Genomic DNA, 26500 nt, shown 5'->3' on the forward strand with positions numbered 1-26500 from the left:
AATAGGGCATCCCCTACATTATTGGTTACAGAACTCTTACATAAAATCTTGATTTTTAAATACTTATTTAAGCCTTTCATCTGACTCCCCCTTGTACGTGTGCATTGAAATGTTGCATATAGTATGGGTGATACTGAAGAGGACGCTTCATACAAACATATCCTCATTGCTCAGATATAACTGATAGTTAAATGTCAGGAGTGGGAATGATGCAGGTGATAATAACTCTACAGATGGTGCCTTCTCAAAGCAAATTTAAAATAAAATATGAAAAACTGTCAGAGGTGACTTCAGTGAATTTTGTTGCTCACCTGTACAGGTATAGCACTGCAGAACAGGTGTCTTGACTGTTCTTTGACTTGAGCACACACATTCAACATGGGAGCAAGCAATTCTTCCTTTACTTATGCTTCTTGCCTGTAGGCAGTGGTCTTTACCCATCCTTACAAAGAGCAATCTAGTGAAGACAGATTGCAAATGATGTTCCTATATACTGTCCATGCAAACTAAGTTGACACTTCGCACGCTGGTTGATGGGAGTGGCTGTAAAGGAATTTCCCATTTACTGTCACTCCCATCAACCACTGTTCCAAGTGTAAACTCAATTTGTGTGGGCAGAAACTGGTTAACACTGCAAATACTGTGCCTATCAAATGGATGTACTGTATTCCATAAACTGTTAAGAATAAAAGGAGCATCAGTATATGTAGATATTCCTTCAGAATAATTCATAGAGTAATCTTTGAATTTATTTCCATTTCCTAATGTAGCATCATCTATAATTACAGACCTCGACGATTTCTGTTTTTGAACATAGAAACAATTTATACTGAATTAATGTTGCATATATGTAATGGCAGTTTGAAGGATACTGTTGTTAAAATTTTTGCTGCTTCTTGACAGTTAAGAAGGAAGGTTTTTCCAACTTAATGTATATTTTGCAGACTGGTCGCTTGGATTTTAATGCCAGCAGGGTAACAGGCCACAGGGGTCCTGTTCTCGACATTAAGTGGAATCCTTTCAACGACAACATCATTGCATCATGTTCTGACGACTGCACGGTAAGTTAGTTAGCAGTTACAAAAGTAAGTGTTTCTGAAGATAAGCTAGCTCTCTCTCTCTCTCTCTCTCTCTCTCTCTCTCTCTCTCTCTCTCTCCTTCCTTCCTCCCACCTGCCCCCCCCCCCCCCCTCGTCCCCCCAACTCACTTCCAAGTCGCTCTCTCTGTTCCGCATAATCCCTACCCTCAGAACTGGTATTGTCTTGTACAGCCACCAAATCATCTGGCAAAAGACCTGCCTCAGACTGTCCTGCTACCCATCCTCGCCTCGTTTGTCTTTCTCGACCTCTGTGGCACCCAGACAACTGGTTTCGATAATATACACTAATCAGTCTGGCTGCTACTAACAGTGTGTACCTTTGGGTGTCTGTGTGGTTGTTTGTCTGAATGTGTGTACTGGCATATAACAGTGCTATTCTGTAGCTGTACTGAGCCTAGAAGACATGTTACCTTCCAAAAAACCTGTCATCCTAATGCTATCGATTATGCTTTTTACCCTATCTATCTTCTTGTACTGTCACCTTTCTAGAATTCTCTTGATACAGTGGAGCTCCTACCAAGTGTCATCAACTCTTGCTGTGTGGCTTCTTCTCCATCTACAGAAGTTCGAAGGCTGGAAGGGAACTTTGTAGTACTCAGGCTACAAAGTGACATAATTGCTTTTTTAAGAACTCTTATGTATGTTGTTGCTCTTATATAACAATTACAACATTGGGTGATCTGATCTCTTTTTAATCAGGACACCATTTCTGAACTGAATCTCGGAACAGAAGGGAATGACATTTCTCTTCAACTTTGTTCAGCTGTTTCTTGGGTTTGTCATTGTAGACAGCACCTCACATTCTCTGGCTTTCAAACCACCACCAAGCCACAGTGCCAAAGAATAAAAGACTCCTTCACAGCAGATGGGGACACCCAATCAGTGTTGCGCCGTGGTAACATTCTCTGCTCACACGTTTGGCTCTGACTCTGTACATTCATCAAACCAGTGTGCACACAGTGGAAAGTTCACTACGTGCTAACTACCTAAACAACATTTTAACAGAAACATCTTTCATCTGATTGTGAGGAAGAGGTTGGGCATCACGTTGCACCACAGTACTAGAAAAATTGTAAGAGCTCGAAGGCTAGTGTTAACTATTTTGTATTACGTATTTCGGTGGTGGTTGTTGTTATTTTATGTATAAGTTGTTTTATGATTTTCATTCACAAGTACAAGGGTGTGCAGAAAAGTAATGCCTCCAGGTTTTTTATGTGAAAAATCGCAAGGATTTCTAAATCAAACAAAGTTCATTCTTCATCTTATACATTGTAAAAACATCCATCCTCTTCATTTCACTTTGCTGTTATAAACCAGTGGTGTCTTGTGAAATTTGTCACTGGAAGTTCTTTGACCAGTCACTTCCAGTGGCAGTGGGCAAATTCTAACACAAAATGCTTTCTCACTACCATTTTCAGCAACTACAGCATCTGGTGCACCTGTTCGTGGTTTTCCAAGTTAACTTGTCAGCACAATGTTCGAAAAAATCTTTGAATGTTTCTCTTTCACGTACTGCATCATTTGTTAAATTATGTTCAATCATTCACTTACACAAATTTAAAAAAAAAAAAAAAAAAAAAAAAAAAAATGTTTCATAGACAAGTCTCTTGGGTGTTCAGTATGTGAAGTTTCGTAACTTTTTTGCTATTATTTATGTGCTTATTAATTTACAGTGATTTTGTAATTGGAAGCACATGTCCTAATAATGCGTTGCAGGTGAAGCTGTGGTACATACCCGACAATGGACTGGCCACACACCTCTCCGACTGGATCGTGGACCTGCACGGGCACAAACGCCGTGTCGGCTATATCGAGTGGCACCCGACGGCAGAGAACATCCTCGTCAGTGCAGGCTTTGACCACCTGGTGAGCTTATGAAATGCTACTGTGCTTATATGTCATATTTTCATGTCAATTAGCTTCAGTGTAAAGCAGTTCTTTCTTTGTATTTTCTTCCTGCCTATAGGCAATGGTCTTTACTCCACCTTACAAGCAAGACCACAATGACAGTAACACTAGTCTTTCATTACGAGGAACAGAATAGACAGCATATAAAAAGGAAAGCAAAGGCCAGCTATTTTGATTTGTATGAAGTTAAGCATTGTGCTTGATACCATATTGAATCCAAGCAAACGCAAAATGATGGCTGATTACTACTATGGTGTGAAATGGACATTCATACGAAACGGAAGTAATCCAACTGACTAAAGGAAAACTTCTACAAAAGGGAATGCTAATGGAACATGTTGTGATAAATCTTTAGCTAAAAAATTATATCACAAGCTAGCCACCTGTGCAAGCTGTGAACTACCACTGCTTTTAGCTTCAGATGGTAATGAAGATACTTTGTTCATTTTTTTCCTTGCAGAAATTTTATCTTAATTATTAATTTTTCTGTTTTGAGACTTTGATCCTATAAATCAACTCCACTTTCAACAGAAACAGCTGTTATAGGACACTCTGCATGAATTTGTCTTTGTATCAATGCTGGAATTTTAATTCATGTATTCAACCTGAAAGTAAGACGTAGGCATTATTTAATTGAATGTACGGATGAAAAGTAATTAATGATGATTGACAGCTGCGTGAAATTAATTCGAAATAAATTGGTGTGCACAGATTGGTTACTGCAACTGCTCACGGTGAGGGGAAAATCTGGGTTTGAGTGTCTGTCCGGCACAAATTTTCATGTCGCTAATGGGTAGTATACCTAACGAAGATGATGCCAAGATATTTGCAGTCAGCAAATTTATTTTGAAATAACTTAGGAATTACTTCAAATGAAGTTTTAAAATTTAGAATTAGACCCACACCTGCAAGTTGGCTCTAACGTATAATGCAATACAAAATATGTTTGCTTAACAGGTGGTGATTGATAAGTGTCACCAAGAAACTTTTGGCAGGCTTTGTCCTAAATATAAGATGTGTTTCAACTTTTCCATTAGGTAACTTTTGGTGTGGAATGTTTTCTTCATTATTTTCTTCCAGCTATAAGTACAACAATAAATCACTGTAAGTAATATCAGAAACGTGTATCTACTTCAACGAATTATTCACGACTGGGCTGCAGGCTAGCAACACGCTGCATAAGCAGGCAGCACACTCAAATAAAATACTTCAACTTACATTTTATGTATACTCTAGTGAGATGTCGCTTCTTCCAACCTTAAAAACAATTTCGATATGTTAGCTACATTCAGTACACAACAACATATCACCTAAAATGAAACAAATGTAAAGTAGTCAGCCACCACATTTTTCACTGCAGACCCTTCAAATTTTATGTTGCTAAGTTCTAGGAAATTAAGTATCACAGTCACTATGACCCAAAAAAAAAAAAAAAAAAAAAAAAAAAGGAAAAAGAAAAAGAAAAATGCATTTCATCATCGAGGTGAGATATGAAACTATAAGCTATGAAGGAAATTAGTTCTGTATGCTAGTTAGTTGCCTCAGAATTGAATGAGAGGTATTATGTACAGTGGTGAGAAAAAACAAAAGCGAAACAGCGATAAAATGGGAAAACTGAGTTTCATTGTGTACTGCTATCAGCTACCTTATGGGAACAGTTAGTTACTTTCCTGTGTGGTCTTTTCTCTTACTTCTGCTTATCATATATTTCTAACTTTAACAGTACAACAAACAACTGTTTACTAGTAAGTAAGTGCAGCAGCTAAAATGCACAATTAATAAAATAACTGAAACATATCCGTTCCCCTTTGGCTTCCAACACAGCTGTTTATTCGGTTTCAGTATGGCTGACTTTTAGCATGCACACTAAATTTTAGCCCATGGATTGTAGCAGTGTTTCAGTTCTGTATACTGTTTATTCTGTGTTTCCTGTATTGGTTTGAGTCACTCATTTTGTGCCAGTATCTGGACTTAATTTACACATATATCCTAATATTTGTATTGAAATTCGTCATGTATCTGCAGCTGGCAATATTATTTCGGGAAATGAATATTGCACAGCTATAAATAACTTTATTTTTTGTCATTATCTCTTTTGCTTCTGAAGCCACATGATCAAAAGATCTTGGCAACTGTATTGAAAGCAATGGATGCTTATGACCCGTTCTACCATATCTTCCTTTGCCGTCGTTGTTACCGTGAGACACCGTTATACCAAGAGGAAAGGCGCGTCGATCTTAGACCATGAGATATGATGACCTTAAGCCATTGACAGCACACAACGGTCACGGTAGCACCTGATTCCAGAATAGCTGCAGTAGTTAAGATCTACGAACTATCCCCTCTTGACGAGGTCCCCAAAACTTAACTCGTAACGAGATCCCTTCAAAGCAAATTGTCATAACGATCGTCTATAAAGGCTTCGTACAACGAGAAGAAATGTTACAGTTTATGGAATAATAAGATACGACCAAACTGTCTTGTCTCTTCTGCTTTATTTAACATAACTTCGTTCACAGTTTCATTTCGCATTCACCACTCATTCACCGAAACCCTTTGATGAACAGTTTTGGTTGCTTGACACCAACAGTCATTGATAATGATACAGCTTTTCTCCTTTTTATAAATTGAAGCCCGCTCTCTGCGATATAATTAAAAAAAAAGGTCTCAGCACTGCGTCCCTCGTGAGATGCGAATAGACTTATCCCAGAATTGACCGCCCTGTAGGTGTGCTCAGTTGAATGACCACACTTCGCTATCCGCTGTTTCTCGTAACTGAATGTCCATTTGTTAGTCTGATTGTACACTGTAGCTATTTAAAATTCGCCCCTATATTTTTCACAACGCACAATTAGCAGTTCTTTACTCCCCCCCCCCCCTTTTTTTTTTTTTTTTTTAATAGTAAACGGAAAAAAGACGCCGTATCATCGGCTTAGTCGATATAAAGCAAATCACCTTAATATGCCCAATTTTACCTCTTATAGGATCGGCTACCTTACTCATAAATTTACTACATATTATTTCCAATAACACTAAACAGGCGTCGCCGTTATATTTTAATTGTATTCAAAAGCATGTTACTGTTATTATGACCGACCAAATCATAACAAATCGTGCGGCGTGCATTTTTAACGATAACTTTACGCTATTCAAGTTCCGTTACAGCTATCTTGACTCGTAATGTAACACGGGCCCCCAGACTGTGATGTCTTGAAGGATGTCTTGAAGAGTGTTCCAGACAGAACAGGCTTATTTTTTTGTGTACTGTGACAGGAGAGGGTATTTGTTTCGGCGAATACACTCTCTCAGATTCACTCAACAAGTCAGTACATACATTCTACAATATTTAAGTTGAGTTAATGGGCCTAGACAAAATGCCCTTAACTAAATTCCACATTTGTTTATAGGTTGTCTTAGAAACACTTCGCACTAATCACTTCATATTCACACCTCATTTTTTTTCTTGGATGAAGCTCTCAGTTCTTCAACCGACTGTGCAAGGCAGGGATCACAGCCGAGTTTGACGATTGGCATCCTAGGCCAAAACCCTTATCAGGTCACTTGTTTAACCAGAGAGGATTTGGTCCTTTTCTTTTCCTCTTAATTCCACTTTTAAATCATCCATCTTCCCTGTTCGGTGAGAGGATAAATCGTATTTCAGCGTCGTCATTGTTGCTAATACCAAGAAGGTATCTCATGGAAATCGTCGGTACATTCTTTAATTTTCTTTGTAAGTTAGTATAAGTACGTATTTATCCACTGGTGCTTTTATTTAGTCCACTCTGAGTGTAGTCTTGGTATCATTCAGTGTTTCTTGAATCTATATTTTGCTCATTATTGATAATACCTCTTCAGGTCTATGTGAGGAAACAAGCCCTTAATTACATCAGTATCACAATCTGCGAGGAGGTAGCTCCCTTCATGAGGTATTTTCATTATTTTGTATGGACCTGTATATAAATATTGCCATTTCTTATTCAGTCTTTTCCTGGTTGATGCTTTTGGGTGATTTCTCAATAAAATTTCTTCCCTTACATCATATGTGACTACTTTCTTCACATTTTTATCAAAACGAGTTTTTCTCAATTGTGCTTGATGCTTCAGGTTTTCGTAGACTTTCTTCACCATATCTTCTTTCTTGGTAATCTTTTGTTCTATCGCAGGTATTTTCTTCATCCATTCTGGCACAATACTTTCACCAAATACTATTTGGTTAGGTGAATAACCTGTCGATAAGTGTGGTAAGTCATTATACACTTTCTCAAATTCATAAATCCAATCGATCCATTTATAATGTTGTTTGGGTATGTACGTCCGTAAAAATCGGTTCAACTCTTGGAAGATTCTCTCAACCAGATTTCCACAAGGGTAAAATCTTGAGATGTAAATGTGCTGGATTCCTTGTTCTTTCATAGTGTCTCTCCATACTTTGCTTGTATAATAAACAGCGTTGTCTGTCAAGATCATTATAGGTTTGCTGAGCTCAGTTATATAGTTGTTGATAAATTTGTGTAACATGGCTCGAATGTGGAGATTTTTCAAAGGATATAATTTCACATATTTTGAAAAGAGATCATAGAAAGCCGAAACATATTTTAACCGTCCACGTGTCATGGGACATGGCCCACAGACATCACATGACACCAACATTAAAGGTTGTTGTGGGATGATAGGATGTAATTCTATCTTCTGACAATAGTTTATAGGTTTCGCCTTCTGACATATTTTGCACTTCTTAAGAATATTTGTAGCTAAACGTCCCAAATTTGGATGATAGCAGTATTGTGCTATTTTGGCTGTACATGTAGCGGCACCAAAATGACCCCAATTCAAGTGAGTGTACCATGCTAGTGATTCTAAATATTTATTTGGAACACAAACTTTCCAAACATCTTCTTCATCGTTTCTCCGATACAATATTCCGGATTTTAATTGATACTGTTCTTGAGAGTGACTTAGCGTTTTGCTTTCAACAGCATGTCTAATGGCTTTCCACAACTTATCATCTTCTTGCAGTTGTGGAAGACTTCAACATAGCTGTGAAATCTGCCTCTCACAATATTGCCGTGATAAATTCATGACTTTAAAGTCAATAGTCCATTCTTCACACTCGTCGTCATTCTTTCTTTTCGGTAGTCTTGAAAGAGCATCGGCTATGATGTTGTCTTTCCCTCTGATGTATTTGAGCGTAATATCATATTCTTGTAAAAACAAGGCCCACTGGGTTAAACGTGAATGGAACATCCTTCCTGTTAAAATAAAAGATAAAGCTTTGTGGTTGCAGAACACAATGATCTTCTTTCCATATACAAAATAGCGAAACTTTCTAAGGGACCAGACCACGGCCAGTACTTCCAATTCAGTAGTACAATACGCACTTTCACAGCTAGAGAGTGTTCTGCTGGCAAACCCAATTATTTTGATGGTACTGATATCTTCTGGATTGTCCATCTGGAAAAGAGTGGCACCCAATTCTGTTTCAGAAGCATCCGCAGCAATATAAAAATCTTGATCAAGTCTCGGATGATGTAACAGTGGAGCATTATTAGTCAAAGCATTGCGGATGTTATCAAAAGCTTGCGTACATTCGGAATTCCACTCCCACATGACATTTTTTTTTAACAGCCGTAACAAACAGTCTTGGCTTCGTAACTGATTGGGTAAAAATCGTCGAAAAAATGAAACTAAGCCGATAAATGACTAATTCCGTTCTATTCTTTGGATAAGCACATCTGTTAATTGCATCCATCTTTTTAGGATTTGGTTTTATCCCTTCAGGAGTAATTATATGTTCAAGAAATTTCAATTGGTTATGAGCAAACTTGGATTTGCTCAAATTTACAGTAACTCCGTATTCCAAAAATTTCGCAAAAACTCTTCTTAATAAGTCCAAATGTTCCTCCCAAGTTTCAGAAGCAATTAGCAAATCATCCACATATAAAGTAACTTCATTCAAAAGGTCTCTGCCCAGTACGGTATCTAATGCCGATATGAAAAAACCACCGCTTATTTTCAACCCAAATGGCACGACGGTAAACTGGTAACTTCGGCCCAGAAAAACGAATGCAGTATATTTTCGAGATTCTTTCGATATTCTAGTTTGCCAATATGAACTACGCATATCCAAAGAAGTTAAGAAGCAGGCACCATAAAACTTTTGTACTAACTCTTCTAGGTTCTCCGGTCGCGTTTGTACAGTTATAATGATCTTATTGATCTCTCTGGTGTCCAACACCAATCTGATGTCACCATTGGGTTTAATTACCGCCACAAGAGGGTTACAATATTCGGAATCTGAGGGCTCAATAATACCCCATTCTAACATTTTATTGATTTCCTTTCTGACTACTTCTTTCTTTGTCCAAGGGATAGAATAGGAAGTACGACAAAAGGGTTTATGTGCATACGCCTTTATATGGTATTCAGAGTCTTTTATTATACCCGGACGTTTACTAAAAATCGACTGATATGCTTCCAACAAGTAGTACAATTCGTCCCTTTGGATAACAGATAAATATTCTGATTCTAACACCTTTTCCTGCAATGACATTTTATCCATCATTTCTTCAGAACATTCAATAAGGCAGATATCATACACATTTTCATCATCAATATTGACGTATTTTACCATTAGATTCATACACAATTGATTTGGAATTACTCGGCCCTTTCTCAGGGTGGCTGTCAAAACATTACCATTGGAATTATACATTCACCTTTCTCTAAATTAATGATTGCACTGGTCTCGCATAAAAAATCCAAACCCCAGATACATGGTACTGTCATTTTAGGAACAACCAGGAATGTACTTTGTATTTGAGCCCCCCGTATTGTAACGTCGACACGTACCTGTTTCACAACTTTTTGCATTTTTGCGCTGAACGCGCCAGACACGGTACATCCTGTGATAGGAAAAGTGGGCAATTTTACCCCTCGGCTTATCTGTTTTAAACAGTTGAGCGTCATGACACTAATAGTTGCTCCAGTATCAATTAATATTTCAACATCAACATTATTTATACTTGTTGGAATTATTGCCTGTAAAATTTGTCCGCATTTATTAGAAACTTCAGTTTTTTCTTCACTTAATTCATTCCTTATACCCTGATCATTATTGTACCTTAATAATCTCAGTTCAAATTGATGCCTGCCTTCCTTTTCCTTTCCAGTCATCCTAGGAAGGCATTTGGTGACTGGTATTAGTTTAATCTATCTCGTTGAGTCATCGGTGGGGGTTCATGAACTTCCACAATCCGTACAGTATGATCCGAGTTATGGTATTCACCCCGTCGCACATTGGAGGCTCCTTCACCCATTGGTATAACTCCTTGTGCTGGATGAGGACTCGAGGCATTTGTTCCATCCTGCCGATGAACATTATGCTTCGAATTATCTTCCCAAGGTCGAATACAATTGGGTTCATCACTTGGGTACCTGTTACTCTTATTAAAATCACTACTATGCACATTCGCGTCACCATATCGAGGTTTACCTCTAGCACAGTAAGTATCTCTTCTATATTTATTATAATCATTGTTTTTATTGCAACCATAGGATGAAGATTGTCCACGCTCCTGTGATGCGGGTTTGACCTGGTTTTCGGTATTATTATTATCATCATACGTTAAATTATTATTATAATTATTCGTATTACTATGAGTGTGAGTCGACATTTGATTACTACTCATTTGTCTTGCGTCTTCCGTAATCATATCTATAGAGTCAATCACCGACAAGAATTGTTCTACATCATGGTCAGGAACATTTATTAACTTTTCACGTATATTTATGGGCAACCTTCCCTTCAAAATTCTGATCACTTCCTTGTGAGAAATTGGATCACTCCAATAACATGTCTTATTTATGTACTTTTCAAAATATTGCCTTAAAGTACTCCTTTTACTGTTAAAATACTCAGATTGGTAAACCTCTTTTCTTAATTTCTCTTGTTTACTCGACGACCAGTATTTAGCCAAAAAAAGTTGTTCAAACTCAGCGCAAGTATGGCAACTTTCACTTACTTCGGCGGCCCATAATGCGGCTTCTCTGGTAATTTTGGATACTATAAATTGAAGTCGGTCGTGTTCTGACCAGCTACGTGGAAATATTCTTTTGAAATTATTGATAAAGATTTTCGGATGCAGGTTGTTCTTTTCAGTGGAGAATTTTCAAAATGCTGTTCTCCACCTTTAAAGAAGACAAATATCCTCGCTGACCAAAAGAATCATAATCTTTACCAACCGAATCATCAACTTCCCAATGCAAATTTTCACCACAATTGTACTTCGTATTATCACATATTTGGTTGTTTTTCGACCTATTCTCCGAACGTTCGTCCTCTGTCAACAAATTTTGTGATGACTTTCGTTCTAACTCTGCCAATTTATGATTGGTTTCCTTTTGTCATTTAGGTAACTCATCAACTATTTTGTCTTTTATTTTCTGAATTTCGCTAGTGAAGAGCTTAATTAATTCATCATTTCTACTTAGGTGCTCATTGATATTTTCATTTGGCTGGGATCCAGTAGTAGTCTTAACCTTGTCTACAATTTCATTTCCTTTTATTTCTATCCATTCAGATAGATCTTCGTCAAGTCTTTTAGTTTGATCTACTAAATACTTGTCAATCCCCTTACGAGCATAGGACTCAAACTCGACTGTTTGTTTCGAAAGCTCTTCTATCTGTGCACTAGCATTGAAACAGCTGCTTTCACACTTAACCATCCTATTGGACAGGCCATCATAACTCTTCGAAACTACCTCATATTTCTTTTCTACGTCATGAAGTTTTCCCATTAAATTATATTGCCTTTCTAAGGTGTTAGAAAACTCTACATCTAGTTCTCCAAATTTCCCATTTAATTGAGTCTCCCAGTCCGCCTTTAATTCTTTCTTAGTATTTTCCAGTTTATAATCAAAGGTGTTCAGTTTGCTTTCCAAAGAATCCATTTTAACTTCTAATGAACCAAATTTGGCCTCAAATTTTTCATTTAACTTTTGATTCCAAGACATACACTTATTTTCACTATGTAATTATATATATTTATCTACCAAAATCACAAGTCTCAACTTCCTTTTTTTTATAATTATACAGTTATTTTAATCATACCTGGTAGTATCGCTCCCTTTTAGCGATTATTGAAGAATACCTCTTTCATTGGACAGACTCACTGGCTGCTACAATATTTTCCAACTCTATGGTTCGTGAATCCGGATGACACTCGACTCGATGCAGCAATCCTCCTTGATCGAGCCGCACGTTGTGGCGCCACTTCTATCGTATCTTCCTTCGCCATCAGCATTGTCGTTGTTACCGTGAGACACCGTTATACCAAGAGGAAAGGCGCGTCGATCTTAGACCATGAGATATGATGACCTTAAGCCATTGACCACACACAACGGTCACAGTAGCACCTGATTCCAGAATAGCTGCAGTAGTTAAGATCTACGAACTATCCCCTCTTGACCAGGCCCCCAAAACTTAACTCGTAACGAGATCCCTTCAAAGCAAATTGTCATAATGATCGTCTATAAAGGCTTCGTACAACGAGAAGAAATGTTACAGTTTATGGAATAATAACAGATACGGCCAAACTGGCTTGTCTCTTCTGCTTTATTTAACATAACTTCGTTCACAGTTTCATTTCGCATTCACCACTCATTCACCGAAACCCTTTGATGAACAGTTCTGGTTGCTTGACACCAACAGTCATTGATAATGATACAGCTTTTCTCCTTTTTATAAATTGAAGCCCGCTCTCCGCGATATAATTAAAAAAAAAAAAAAAAAAGTCTCAATACGACCGCCCTGTAGGTGTACTCAATTTAATGACCACACTTCGCTATCCGCTATTTCGCTTAACTGAATGTCCTTTGTTAGTCTGATTATACACTGTAGCTATTTAAAATTCGCCCCTATATTTTTCACAACGCACAATTAGCACTTCTTTACTTTTTTTTTTTAAAAAAGAGTAAACGGGGGAAAGAAAAGACGCCGTATCATCGGCTTAGTCGATATAAAGCAAAAAACCTTAATATGCCCAATTTTACCTCTTCTTATAGGATCGGCTACCTTACTCATAAATTTATTACATATTATTTCCAATAACACTAAACAGGCATCGCCGTTATATTTTAATTGTATTCAAAAGCATGTTACTGTTATTATGACCGACCAAATCGTAACAAATTGTACGGCGTGCATTTTTTAACGATAACTTTATGCTATTCAAGTTTAGTTACAGCTATCTTGACTCGTAATGTTACACCGTCATAGCAAAGTAGTCATAAAATATGGTAATTAAGGCCAAAATTATGTATGCTCATTGAAACCAAACATTAAGTTAGTGTTGTATCAACTGTAACATACAAGAGCCTGAGCATATATAGATGTTACATGTAATCCAAATCCGTCTGTTTTCTCATGCACATCATAGATAAACTGTTCATTCTCTGAACTTGATAATAATTGAGGGTAAACATGAGTGCCAAAACCAGACAAAAAGAGCGATGTTCCCAGCCTAATTTTTTAGGTTTTTATCACTCTTAAAGCAGTCTCTTTTTCCTTAATCTAAACTAATTAACCTATTTTGTCACACAAGATATGGGCAGAGTCATAAAACAAATATAAATGCGCTGGAATTTTTCACTTTGAAAGAAACCTTATTATCAATAATGCAGTTTCAGCAATGTTTATAAAGCTGACAGAAACAATTAATTCTTCTTTTGTAGTAGGTAGAAGGACTGATATATCAACAAAAATAATCAATTTTTGAAAATATAATATAGTTGAATGGATAAAAAAATCTACTCACCAAGCGGCAGCAGGAGGAAATGTGCATAAAAGTTCAGGAAATGGGCAACTTTCGCTCAGTGGCTCCTTCTTATGGCAGAATGGTTGAATGAGAAGGAAGAGGGATGAAGGGAAAGGGCTGGTGAAGCTAAGGAAATGGAGAGCATTATGGGAAAGTCACCCAGAACTCCAGGTCAGAGGAGACTTACCAGATGGGATGAAAAGGAAAGACTGATTCCTGAAATATTGAATTTATCATGCTGTTGCAAAATATTTGGCTTCAGAACTGTCAAATGAATATTCCAGTAGACAGTGACGGGTGAGGACCCCTGATGTCAAAAGTGTTCAAACTCTGATATTGGAAAATCCAAGTCAATAATTTGCAATTGAAGTAAACCATCGATTCATAGAATTGCAGAGGATGATCTGTGATACAAATGCTACACGTCAGAGGCAAGACATATGTCTTCAGAGACTGCCAGGACAAAGTGAGTAAGTTACTGCACTGTGCTTATTGAAAAAAAAAAAAAAAGGATGCCATGCAGTGACACACATTCTGTATGTCTCAAAAGCTACATATAAGAAGTTCAGAGACTGTACCGATGTTTTGCGGGAGACTAGCTGAAATTCCAAACATGTTGGTATCTCTGCAAATGGCTTGACAGATTTGTTCCACAACCGAAAAGCATTAGGTGGTTTGTGGTCCAGATGTATAGAAATGGGTGGAAAAAATTATCTAAAACACACATTTGAACTGAAAGATTCCTTGTGTGTGGCATTGCATCCTCTAGTTATGTTGTTGTGTAGCATATCAGTTGGTCAGTTGCTTATAATAAGCAATACGTTTTTCTTGTGTTTGTTGTACTTTCATTTTGAATGATTCTTTCTTGTGCAGAAGGACATCAATATAAAAGTGTGATTGTCTTGCTAGATTTCCCTGTGTTGGTGATACTAGAGATAACATTTTGTATTTATAGCCTATATTTACTGCATATCTTCTGCTCAGAAACTCTGCAGGAAATTGCAAGCTATTGTAATACACAAATCATTGTACTGTGCACTTTCAAAGCTGTGGGCATCTTATCTTCTGGAAAGAGTAATCATAACTTATTTCTGTCTCAGAGACAAGACATCTGTAACCTGGCCTCTGGAGGAATGCATTGTGTGTCCACTGAATGGTGATGTAACCGGGTGTGGTTGCCCTGTTCGCATTGCAGATGATTGTCTGGGACGTGGGGAGCGGCGATGCGGTAAATGTGATAGACTGCCATCCCGACGTCATCTATTCCATGTCGTTCAACCGTGACGGCTCACTCATCGCAACGACGTGCAAGGACAAGAAGCTCAGGGTCATAGAGCCACGGAAAGGCATAGTGTTTTCGGTGAGTAGAAGCTGTAGTGAATCATGTGGATGGTGTCTCGAATGGCATTGCATGTTTTGCTTGAAGAAGCCTATGTTGATATTTTATAAATGAATAACATTTCTAATGCTCTTGTAACGTAGCCTTTGTATCAAAAGAACAATTCACTGAAGAAAACTGTAAAATTGCAAGGGGATGGGATCTCTGACCACCACTCACTTACCTCCAGAAAGTGGAATTCTAAGTAATACCATTACACACAATTTTTTTGGTAGTATGTCTTATCCTTCCGCAGCTGCTGCATGAATTTGTTAACAATGCTATGTTAAACTGTGACGGTGATGATCGCGCAGTATTCCCTTACAGCTCTTGAACTGTAGTACATCACACAAAACAGTTATTTACCCATTCTACCCAGTTGTTGTTGTTGTTGTTGTTGTTGTTGTTGTGGTCTTCAGTCCTGAGACTGGTTTGATGCAGCTCTCCATGCTACTCTATCCTGTGCAGGCTACTTTATCTCCCAGTACCTACTGCAACCTACATCCTTCTGAATCTGCTTAGTGTATTCATCTCTTTGTCTCCCTCTACGATTTTTATCCTCCACGCTGCCCTCCAATACTAAATTGGTGATACCTTGATGCCTCATTCTACTCAAATCAGTAGACAAATAAGAGAATTATGTTCAGAGATGTCAAACAAGAGCCTGCTTAAAATATACACCCAAGCTCAATGTTCTCTTCTCCAGCATTGTTCGTTAGTATTAAAGAAGCTTCCTGTCCGGCATATTTCTTGGAGCTGCAGTTGGCAGTGAAGTGTGTCTGCACTTGTTCTGCGTCACATTGGCTGCCACGCCCCACTGCTGCCCGTAGCCCAGTGAATACCTCAAGCAGAAGTTACAAAAAACAAACAGAGAGAAATGTCTAAAATACATAAGCGTCACATGAGTTTGCAGAATTCTATGTAACATAAATCAATACCAGAAATAACACTTACAACTCTGCACATTTACTCATTCATATATGTCATCAAGGAAGCAGAAGTTTTAGAGTTACACTTTAGTATGCGTTTTAGGTTTTTAAGTCTTGAAATTTCTGCGTCCTTTCATCCTTGCCCCCCTTAACAAGTAAACCCTGAATTCTTTAAAGAATCAAACTCCCATGCATAAAACAGCTTCAGATGTCTGAGAACTTTACAAATTAGTTAATGTGTTACATATTTTATTTTAAGAACGTAACTGAGGAAAAGGGCAGGAAAAGTTTGAAATCAGCCAACGGCCGTGCTGCAGTGGTAACACCGGTTCCTGTCAGCTCACCGAAGTTAAGTGCTGTCGGGGTGGGCTAGCACTTGGATGGGTGACCATCCGGTCTGCCGAGCGCTTTTGACAAGTGGGGTGCACTCAGCCCTTGTGAGGCAAACTGAGGAGCTACTTGATTGAGAAGTAGCAGCCCCGACCTCGGAAACTGGCTACGGCCGCAAGAGCAGTGTGCTGACCACATGCCCCTTCATATCCGCATCTGATGGTGCCTATGGGCCGCTGGCTGGTCGGTATCTTTGGGCGTTCATGGCCTGTTTGGAAGGAGTTTAGTTTTTTAAAGGTTTGAAATTATTGGATGAACATAAACTGGGTAATTTGTACTCCATTTTAAGCAAAAGCTAGTTTTCCACACATCTCAGCATTTGATGTTATATCTCTTTACCTATACTTTGTCCAAGAATATAATTTTGCAGGTATATTCAGTGGTTTATGCGGATACTGTCTGCAAATTGTGTTGTGAGTGGAATTAGTTGCAAAGAAATGATAAATGAAAATGTCATGCCTGATGTTAAATTCACTTCATGAACAACAAAAATGTAATAAGTGACAAACATTTTTCCTTTCGTTTTGTGGGAGGTGTCAGTGCAGAAAAGTTTCATAGAGGTTTGAAATTAAGTGTGAAGTTTATTGGAAATAGTTTAGTGCTCTCTTTCGCAAATAGTGGACATACGAAGTCAATGTATTTATGTGCCTTGACCTACGCTGCCTCAAAACACACACTTTCAAACTGCAATACCTGCCGTATTGTGTTAAACTTTTAAAATAAGATTACACCCCTTGATGAATAGATTATAAAAGCACATTAAATTTTTAAATTCGATTAATAGTTACATGAAATATTGAAAACCAATTTTTTTTTGTCCATATACTGAAACTGGTCTGGGTTCCAGGACAGCATTTTAGTAATAGAGCTTCCACTAATTTCTGTGTCTTTCAGTTTGCCCTTACTTCGCTGTCTAACCTTTCATTATCTCTGGACTGAAGCTGGCATGACCGCTCACCAATGCCCTATCTTTGATCACCTATTGTCTTATCTGTTCCTCCTCTGTAACCATCCCATACTCATCCCTCTGCACTCCCTGAGGAAGAATCATATAATTTTTCAAAAACTAGGTATAATTGTGTCTATTTCTATGTGTGTCTATTTGCAATACTTGGATTGATTAATTTATTATTACATCAAGGTATCTTAATAACCATATGATGAAAATCAAACATTTTGGCAATCAGTTGCCATCTTCAGAAGTGATTGATCCACTGACATCTTGCTCATGAGATACAAAAATTCCAAACAACGAATAAAATATGTGTATGAATCCTATGTCATGACATAGTAAAAATTTAAGCAACAGTGAAAATAATGAGAGTTAAAAAACTTCACAAAATTTAAAAAATAACTTAAAAAATAAGTAATATTAAAAAGGTATGCATACACCTGAAGATAAAAATAAAGTAGATGCAGCAGTTAACTACAAAAGTGAGCACATACCGTGTCTAAATACATGATAGCAGAGACTGTTACTCTTTACTGGAAGCATTCTTTTTTACATTTGATGTCTGCACATACGTGTGCTCACTATCAGAACTGGCATGTCCATTGCTATATAATTAGATACATTATGAGATGTCGGCACCTACAGCGCTTGAGAATGGCCAGTCACGTGAATCTAAATAGAGTAAACATGTGTAAACAATAGCTGAGGTGAAACCATTAGACTGACGTTAAACATTATTACTTTTTTGTTAGTTCAGGGTAGCGTACTACAGCATGTTCTTAATACATTTTAGTCCAAAATTACTAAAAACAGACACAAATTACCTCCATTTCTTGAAGACATGCTGACACTGTGATTAACAGCTTTCTTCAAGCAGATGTTTGAACTTGTGTTTATTCACTGAACTAGAAAAAATTAAGTATTAGAAAGGAAAACGCTACCTAATGTTCTGCAAAATTATATTTATTTGGTCACGAACCAGCTTTTGGATTCTCGGGCCACCTTCGAGTTAGAATTGATTGTCACAAGCACAGATAAATATGATATTATTTGTACAGAAGATATGAAAATGATGGAGTGTTTGCGTAGAAAACATCATATTTTTTATCATCTAGAAATAATTACATAACCTGAAAAGGGGGAAGAGAGTTTTTATGCTCAGATACATTATCAACTGATCAGAAATAAGGTGAATTTACAGTTTGAGGCTGGTATTTATAATAGATAATTAATTTAATGAAGGGAAAAAGGAAACTAAGCATGATCTTTTAATACCAATCTGATATTCTCTATCATGTGTTTGTTGATTTCCATTAGGGTCATCTTTCTGCTTAAAATACTGAAAGTCAACAAACATATGACACAGAATTTCAGGTTAGTATTAAACAATCAGACTTGGTTTGCTTTTCCTCCTTTGTTAAATTAAGATAGAGTGTAAATCCATCTTATTTTCGTCAGTAGTTAATATATCTTCACATAAAAACTTCCTTTCATCCTTTTTTAGTTTATGTAATTATTTGTGTGCGTCACAGTATCTTCTGTACAATTATGTACATTGCACATCATGTTTGTCTGTTTTTGCGATGTTCAGTTGTTACTTGAAGATGACCTGAGAAGCCGAAAGCCGATTTATGACAAAATAAATATAATTTTGATGTACTTTAGGAAGCATTGTTCTTTTTAATATTATTGTCGTGCTCTGCCAAGCACTGATGCGAAAGTCAGTTAACCCTTCGTTGCTGTGGGTGTGTGCACACATCCTGCTACGCTGCTCTGGAGGTGTTCTGGACATGTATACATGCATACATGCGCCGCTTGGATTTTTCTACAGTGCTATGGACGTCTGAATGAATTGTGAGTCGCCAACCTCTCACTGCTGCAGATGAGTTACTTCCATATCTCGGAAAATAAAAAAAACTTTTGAGTATTTATCATACAACATATGTGCTTCATTACATGCTGTCATTTGCAGAAAACCATGTTTCAATATCTTGAATTGCATGAGAGGTGATTATTGTTATGGCTGCATGATTTGTGATGATATGCAGGGATGTGAATGAGCATGTCATGCGCAGCTGTACTTCAGATATAAAACAAAAATTTTTTTCAGGTGACTGTCAACAGCATGAATATACTTGGAGAAATCAGTGATAACGCACTGTGATGTCTAGTGATATATTTATCCACAACTGGTTTCAATTATGGACCATTTTCATGGTGTAAAAATTTCTATTGTGACACCTTCGCATGTCATACATGCTATTTAACCATAAAAGCATACACTGTTCTTGACCTGAAAATTTTAAAATAATACTTAATTGCTCAGGCAATGTTGCTGTGCACTTACTTCTGTTAGATTTTTTCATGTTTTCAATGTTTTCTGCTTGCTTAAGCTGGTATAATGGTGTTAAGTATCATTTTAATGTTTTCAAGTTAGCAGTGGTGTACACAGTTCTCGTTAAATAACACTTAAGGCATGTGAAGTTGTTACAATAGATATTTATCCACTATTAAGGTGGTCCATGATCGAAACCAGTACTGAATAAATACATTGTAAGACCGCACACACAGCATCATGTGTTGTTATGCATTTCTCTGGACATATATAACCCAATAACAAAATGAGACATCCATCTGCTCTCCATTTTAAATAAAATTTTGGTATCTTATCTATATTTCATTCACTGCAATGTATGAGCTAAAATCAACCACATGCAAAATTTATGCAATGCCTTTTTACCTCTGCAAAATCTTTACAATTTTGTGCAATGTTTTACTTAATTTGATGCAGAAATTCAGTTTAGTGAGTGAAGGTATAGGACTGTAAGAAATGCAAAAATCAACCTTTTTCACCTAATAGTTTTCAAAAAATTGGATAAGTATTTCATGTTGGCCAGAATGTCATCGCCCAGTACAGGCATCAGCATTTGGTGGCCAGTGCAGCCTTAGCGTAGTAGCCTCAGTACAGAATGCAGAGCTTGTCTTTAGCAGCAAAAGGGTTAATATTAAGAAAGAAAAGTTGGATAGGATATACGATACATAAGCACTGAGGAGGTTATGGGAATGTCGCCTGTGTTGCACCGACCAAAAGCTTTGGCAAAGTGACGTATTTCCAACAAAGACATTATTACGTAACTGGAATAGCTATTTAATCAAACTGGAAACAGAAGTTGCATGTGCCATATGTCAAGATGAGGAGCACACTGGACAAAATAATGACTTGTTATTCATCTCTGCATGCAGGAAGGGGTATGCCACGCAGGTACCAAGGCGTGCAAGGCGGTGTTCCTGGGCAACACGGGCCGCATCCTGACTACGGGCTTCTCCCGCCACTCGGACCGGCAGTATGCCGTGTGGAGCCAGAGCGATCTGTCCCAGCCGCTCTGCATAGAGACCATCGACAGCTCCTCGGGGGTGCTGTTCCCCTACTACGACCACGACACCCGTGTGCTGTTCCTCGCAGGCAAGGTGTGTTGCCAAATGAATTTTATTTTGACCCCCACCTCTGTATAACTACAACAACTTACATCCTTTTGAACCTGCTTACATATTCATCCCTTGGTTTCCCTGTGCAATTTTTACCCCTCCCCTCCCCCTCCCCTGACTGCCTTCCAGTACCAAATTGGCAATTCCTTGATGTCTCAGAACATGTCCTGTGAACCAGTCTACATCTACATCTGTACTCTGTGAACCACTGTGAAGTGCAGGGCAAAGGGTACATTCTATTATACCAGTTATTAATGTTTTTCCGGTTGCATTCACAGATGGAGCACGAGAAGAATGATGGTTTAAATGCATCTTTGCATGCTGTAATTAATGATTTTCTCCTCACTATCCCTATGTGAGCAACGCATAGAGGATTTTAGTATATTCCCAGACTCATCATTTAGAGCCGGTTCATGAAACTTTATAAGTAGGCTTTCTAAGGATAGTTCGTGTCTATCTCCAAGTTCCTGCCACTTCAGTTCCTTTAACATCTCTGTGACACTCTCACACATCTCAAACAAACATGTGACCATTCGTACTGCTCCCACTGTATACATTAAATATTCCTGTTAGTCCTCTTAGGTAGAAGTCCCATACACTTCAGCCAATTTTCCAGAATGGGTTGCATTGTAGACTGATTGCATTTACCCAGTATTCTATCAGTAAACTGAAGTCTACCACCTGCTTTACACAAGACTGAGCCTATGTGATTATTCCATTTCACATCCCCACAAAGTGTTACCCTAGCTATTTGCATGTGTTCACCAATTCCATTTGTGGTTCATTGATACTGTAGTCATAGGAAGTGAAGTGCACAGTTTTATGTTTCTGAACATTTTAAACCAGTTGCCAATCCTTACACCACTTTGAAATCTCATCAACATCGGACTGAATATTTGTACAGCTTCTTTCAGACATTACTTCATTATGGATAACTGCATCACCTGCAAAAAGTCTGAGATTACTGTTAATATTGCCTTGCAAGGTCATTAATATACAACATGAACAAAAATGGTCCCAACACACTTCCCTGGGGCACACCCAAAGTTCCTTCCATTTCTAACCCTTCTTTTAGTCAGGTTGTGCCATAAATTTTCTTTTTTACCCAATTAGGTTCAGTACCTCCTCATTATTTATGTAATCAACCCACCTAATTCTCATCATTACTCTGTAACACCTATTGCATTCCAGCCTGAACTGCTTATCATCCATGTTTGACTTCCATAGAAGACTACGTTCCAGACAAATACCTTCAGGAAATATTTCCTGATACTTGAATTTGTGTTCAGTGTTGACAAATGGGTCTCTCTCTCTCTCTCTCTCTTTTCCTCCTACAGTCAGTCTGCATATATTATGCCCTATACTTCAGCCATTGTCAGTCAGTTTGCTACTCTGATAGTGAACCTCGTCAACTACTTTTAGTGTTTTATTTCCTAATCTGATTCCCCTGAGCATTACCTGATGAAATTCAACTACTTTGCATTAACCTTGTTTTGTATTTTTTGATGTCCTCCTCATACTCTTTTCAAAACACTATCCGTTCTGTCAACAGCTCTTCCAAGGTATTTTCTCTCTGACAATATTACAATGTTATCAGCAAACATTACAGTTTTTATTTCTTCTCACTGAACTTTAATTTCCTTTACAAATTTTTCCTTGCGTCTGTTCACTGCTTCTTTAACATACATGCTGAATACTATGAGACATGGACTAAAACACTGTCCCATTCCATTATTAAATACTACCTCTAAAGGCACCCGTACAGTAGTTTTGGATGGGGACAACAAGACTTGGGACACGGAGTATTTTTAATATTTTGGAGGATGAATGGCATCTTTCAAATAGCCATTAAAAAGATCTAGTTTTGACCCTGTTAAGTACCTGCATAATACCAACTTTTCAATCACTTAACACATTGGTTTATACAGCTGGCTCACAGCCTGCTGCAGGTTTCAAGTCTGTTGTTATAGTGCCGTCTGTAAGATGGGCTGTGCAGCTATACCTTCTTCTTAGTGTTTCTTCTTTTCTGTCAATAGATGGCACAGCATGTTATATACCGTTGGATGGCTGAGAAATCTATTTAGCGATGCATAACGTGCTCAGTTTGTCTCGAAATTTTGTGTTATAAGCAATCTGTTTTGAGGGTTTTTTGGCAGCTGTGTAGTAGCAAGCAATGCCATACTATAAAAAGTTTTTCTCAGACAAGGAAATCAAAACTCTGTTGAATAAAAGTGACAGTGATGTGACAAAGGATATAAGAAAACTTTCTCTTACTTGATGTACATTGGGTATTTCAGTTCATATGTTCTACTAAACAAAGTGACTGGGAAAAAAACCTTGTTTCAATTGGTTTAGAATTCAGCTGGCAGGGAATATATTAGGTCTGCCAGGCTACCCTAGACCTGGACAAGCCATGTCCACAGGAACGACTAAATGTATTGGTTACTGTCACTGAACACTAGTACTTGTATCACTTGATAAAATACAGAATGATAGTCTCATATCAATGTACAGTTGACTGTAAATTTTGATATATGTTACTGGCTTCTAAACCAACTCTTGCTTCTGGATCTGAAGTAAGATGATGCTGTTCTCGTAGTAGGTGACAATTGCAGAGTGGGGTAGAGTGGCACTGCACTGTGACGTAAGTAATCTTCCGGATGCGTCGGGCAGCAACAGTTCTCACTTGCAATTCTCTTGTGAGGTACCAACTGTGACATGGGAACTTGTTCTTCAGATGACCCCATAGATCTTCCTTAAGGTTTTTTTTCAGTAGCATGTTCAGTCCAGTCTGTGGACAGAAGCAAAATCAGAAAAAAATATAGCTGTGATCTCTCTCTCATCACTATTACATGAAAATAGTAATGTTTTTCTTTTGATAATCTATAATTTGACTTGATGTTATCTATGGCTATAGAATTGTGACTATTTTAAATGTGTGAAATAATGTAAACTGCTTCAGTTACTGTTTATTGATATTTATTAACCTGATGTGTTTCAGCAGCAAGTTGCCAATGCTGTCAACAAAAATGTAGTAGTGATGAAGATATAAATGTTTTAGGCCAGTTGAATATAGGTGAAAACCCAAAATGTGTTGTGATATAAATACAATTATATAAAATAGTAGCTGATTGTATTTCTTAAAGCTACTTAATCCATGGTCATGGAGACCATCACTCAGAAAGTAATCTAATTTTGGCTTTATTTGCAGGGAGATGGCAACATCAGGTACTACGAGGTGGTTGACCAGGCCCCATGGCTGCATTATTTGAACCAGTTCCTGTCTGGATCTCCCCAGGTGAAGAACTGGAAAAAATTTGACTTTCCAAATCCTGCTTTCGCCAAAACTTGTAGATTAATTTTGCACAGTGAAAAGTTTCTTGTGTAATAACTGGTTTAAAAGTTCACTGGCCATTTTTCTAAAAATCTAATTTGACCTCATTTGCGTGAGAGGCATTCCTTTAGGGAATAGTTTATTTTGATAACTCTGTGTACTAGAAAATTTTAGACTACTTTATGTTCTTACTATAACACACAATACACGGTCCAGTCTCTTTACTGTGACCACCTGGCAAAAGTCTAAATAGCCACCGTTTGTAGTGTTGATGAGTTGAAAGAGTGTCAGTGAGTTTCTGGAAGATACCAAAAGTGATGTGGAGCCAAACCAATGCCAGTGCCGTGGCCAGCTACACAAGGTTTCTCGGTTGAGGGCCCACGATGCAAACATTCCAGTCGCAATGGTCCCACAGATACTCAATTGGTTTTAAATCCGGGGAGTTTGGTAAGGGTCGACATTATTTTGTGTCGATCCACGGAGCATAAAATGCGAGTCGTGCGAAAAGATCACCTGTTGCCACCCATTGGATGTCCAGTTGTAGTATTGACACGGAAATTCCATCCTTCGTTCCATCCAATGAACAGCAGTGACCTTGGGTGCATAAACCAGGTGCCTGCTGTGGAGGTCCATATGCAGCAACATTCACTGAACAGTCGTTGAGGAGTCAGTATTGGGGGCCACCTGGTTCATCTGGGCCGTCAGTTGATCAACAGTTGCACCACTGTTTGACCATAAGCATCTTTGCACTCATCATTCACCTCTGCCTTTTATGGCCTGTGCTTCACTGCAGTTGCCTCGGCGCCAGTTTTGCATACTTCAATCACAGCTACATGCAAACTGTTTACAAACTTGGCCATTTTTCAAAACGCTTGCATCCTTGCCCAGAAAGCCAATGATCATGCCCTTTTGGATGTCAGATAAATTGCTCCATTTCCCCATTATGGCAACGACTGCACTGTTTTCCACATCCTCCACGACACCTTTTATATACCCTCCATTGCTAGTGCTGCCACATGCCATCTGTGAGTGGTTATTGTATGTTGATGTCAAATGTAGGTGGTGGTCTCACGAATGTGATTGGGCCGTGTACATCAAATTACCACTCTCATCCTGATCGAAACAAAGTATGAATATTACATATAAATGAACTGACCTGACTCTACTAAACAACTTTCATCCTTTCCTCTAGTCCTTAACAGTGTGCCAGACTGTATGCCACCAACTAGTGTTATGAAGTGTTGACCAGCTATTGTATAACACTCTCCAATGTTATGGCATTGAAACTGGTATGCCCCACTAGGTAAAGAGCTTATAGGCAAAAAATTAAACAACACAAGGAAAATTAATGTGGAACTGATTTCTGGTTTTTCTAATTTTGTTCATCAGCTCTGATGTGGAATGTTCACAGGATGAATCGACAAAAGCTTCACTTCTTCCTGCTGTTATGCAAAACATTCTTTATTTTTTTCAATTGAAAGGAAGCTCATTTCCTTACGAGTGATGTAGCAGTAATGATGGCATGAGGAGTAAAGGGAAAAAAACTGAATATTACTATACTTCCGTATATCAAATCTCTCTGAACTTAAAAGTTTATCATTAAAATAGACATGAAGTCATGAAGTATGTATGTGCACTTCTGGCCTTGAATCTCATGCCTTATGAAACACTGTCTTAATACGGCACTAGTGCACTGGAGGTAAACATAGTCTGAAGGTGATGATTGATATTATAGTGAAGAACAGTGGCACATACACGTATCTAAGAATTGTTTTTGTTTCGATTTGTTGCAGCGTGGCTTGGGATTTATGCCAAAGAGAGGCTGTGACGTTCACCAGTGTGAGATTTTCCGGTTCTACAAGCTTCATGCAACAAAGGGGATGTGCGAGCCAATTTCTATGATAGTACCTCGCAAGGTAAGGTATGAGAAATTGCTGCTAGCAAAAAATTTCTGCTGTGCTTAGTCAATTGTGTTATTGATGTATATATTTGGTATTTTCTGTTATAAGGATGACACATTAAGTTTTACATAGGCACAATTAAGACACTTACACATAAACCTTCACCAGAAAAAGAGAGAGAAACACACACCATTCATTCACACTATCAAGCACAGCTCATGCACATGACCACCAACTCCGGAACCTCATACCAGAATGCAGCTGTCACGTGGAATGGAAGCAGAACCTGGAGGTGGTGGGGAAGAGGAA

At 38.0% G+C, this 26500-nt stretch overlaps 1 protein-coding gene across 4 annotated transcripts in view; it reads left to right on the forward strand.

Annotated features, from left to right (window-relative positions):
* Positions 1–26500, forward strand: part of LOC126215344 (coronin-2B-like) — a 123951-nt gene that overhangs the window by 44223 nt on the left and 53228 nt on the right. For all 4 annotated transcript variants that reach the window (XM_049942027.1, XM_049942026.1, XM_049942029.1 and 1 more), the window contains exons 4-9: positions 945–1061; positions 2816–2965; positions 15017–15181; positions 20714–20938; positions 24168–24254; positions 26084–26206. In XM_049942027.1, the coding sequence (XP_049797984.1) occupies positions 945–1061; positions 2816–2965; positions 15017–15181; positions 20714–20938; positions 24168–24254; positions 26084–26206 (867 nt within the window). The remainder of the gene's footprint in view (positions 1–944; positions 1062–2815; positions 2966–15016; positions 15182–20713; positions 20939–24167; positions 24255–26083; positions 26207–26500) is intronic.

The sequence above is a fragment of the Schistocerca nitens genome, chromosome 12 (assembly GCF_023898315.1).
Source record: "Schistocerca nitens isolate TAMUIC-IGC-003100 chromosome 12, iqSchNite1.1, whole genome shotgun sequence".
In the NCBI taxonomy this organism is placed as follows: Eukaryota; Metazoa; Arthropoda; class Insecta; order Orthoptera; family Acrididae; genus Schistocerca; species Schistocerca nitens.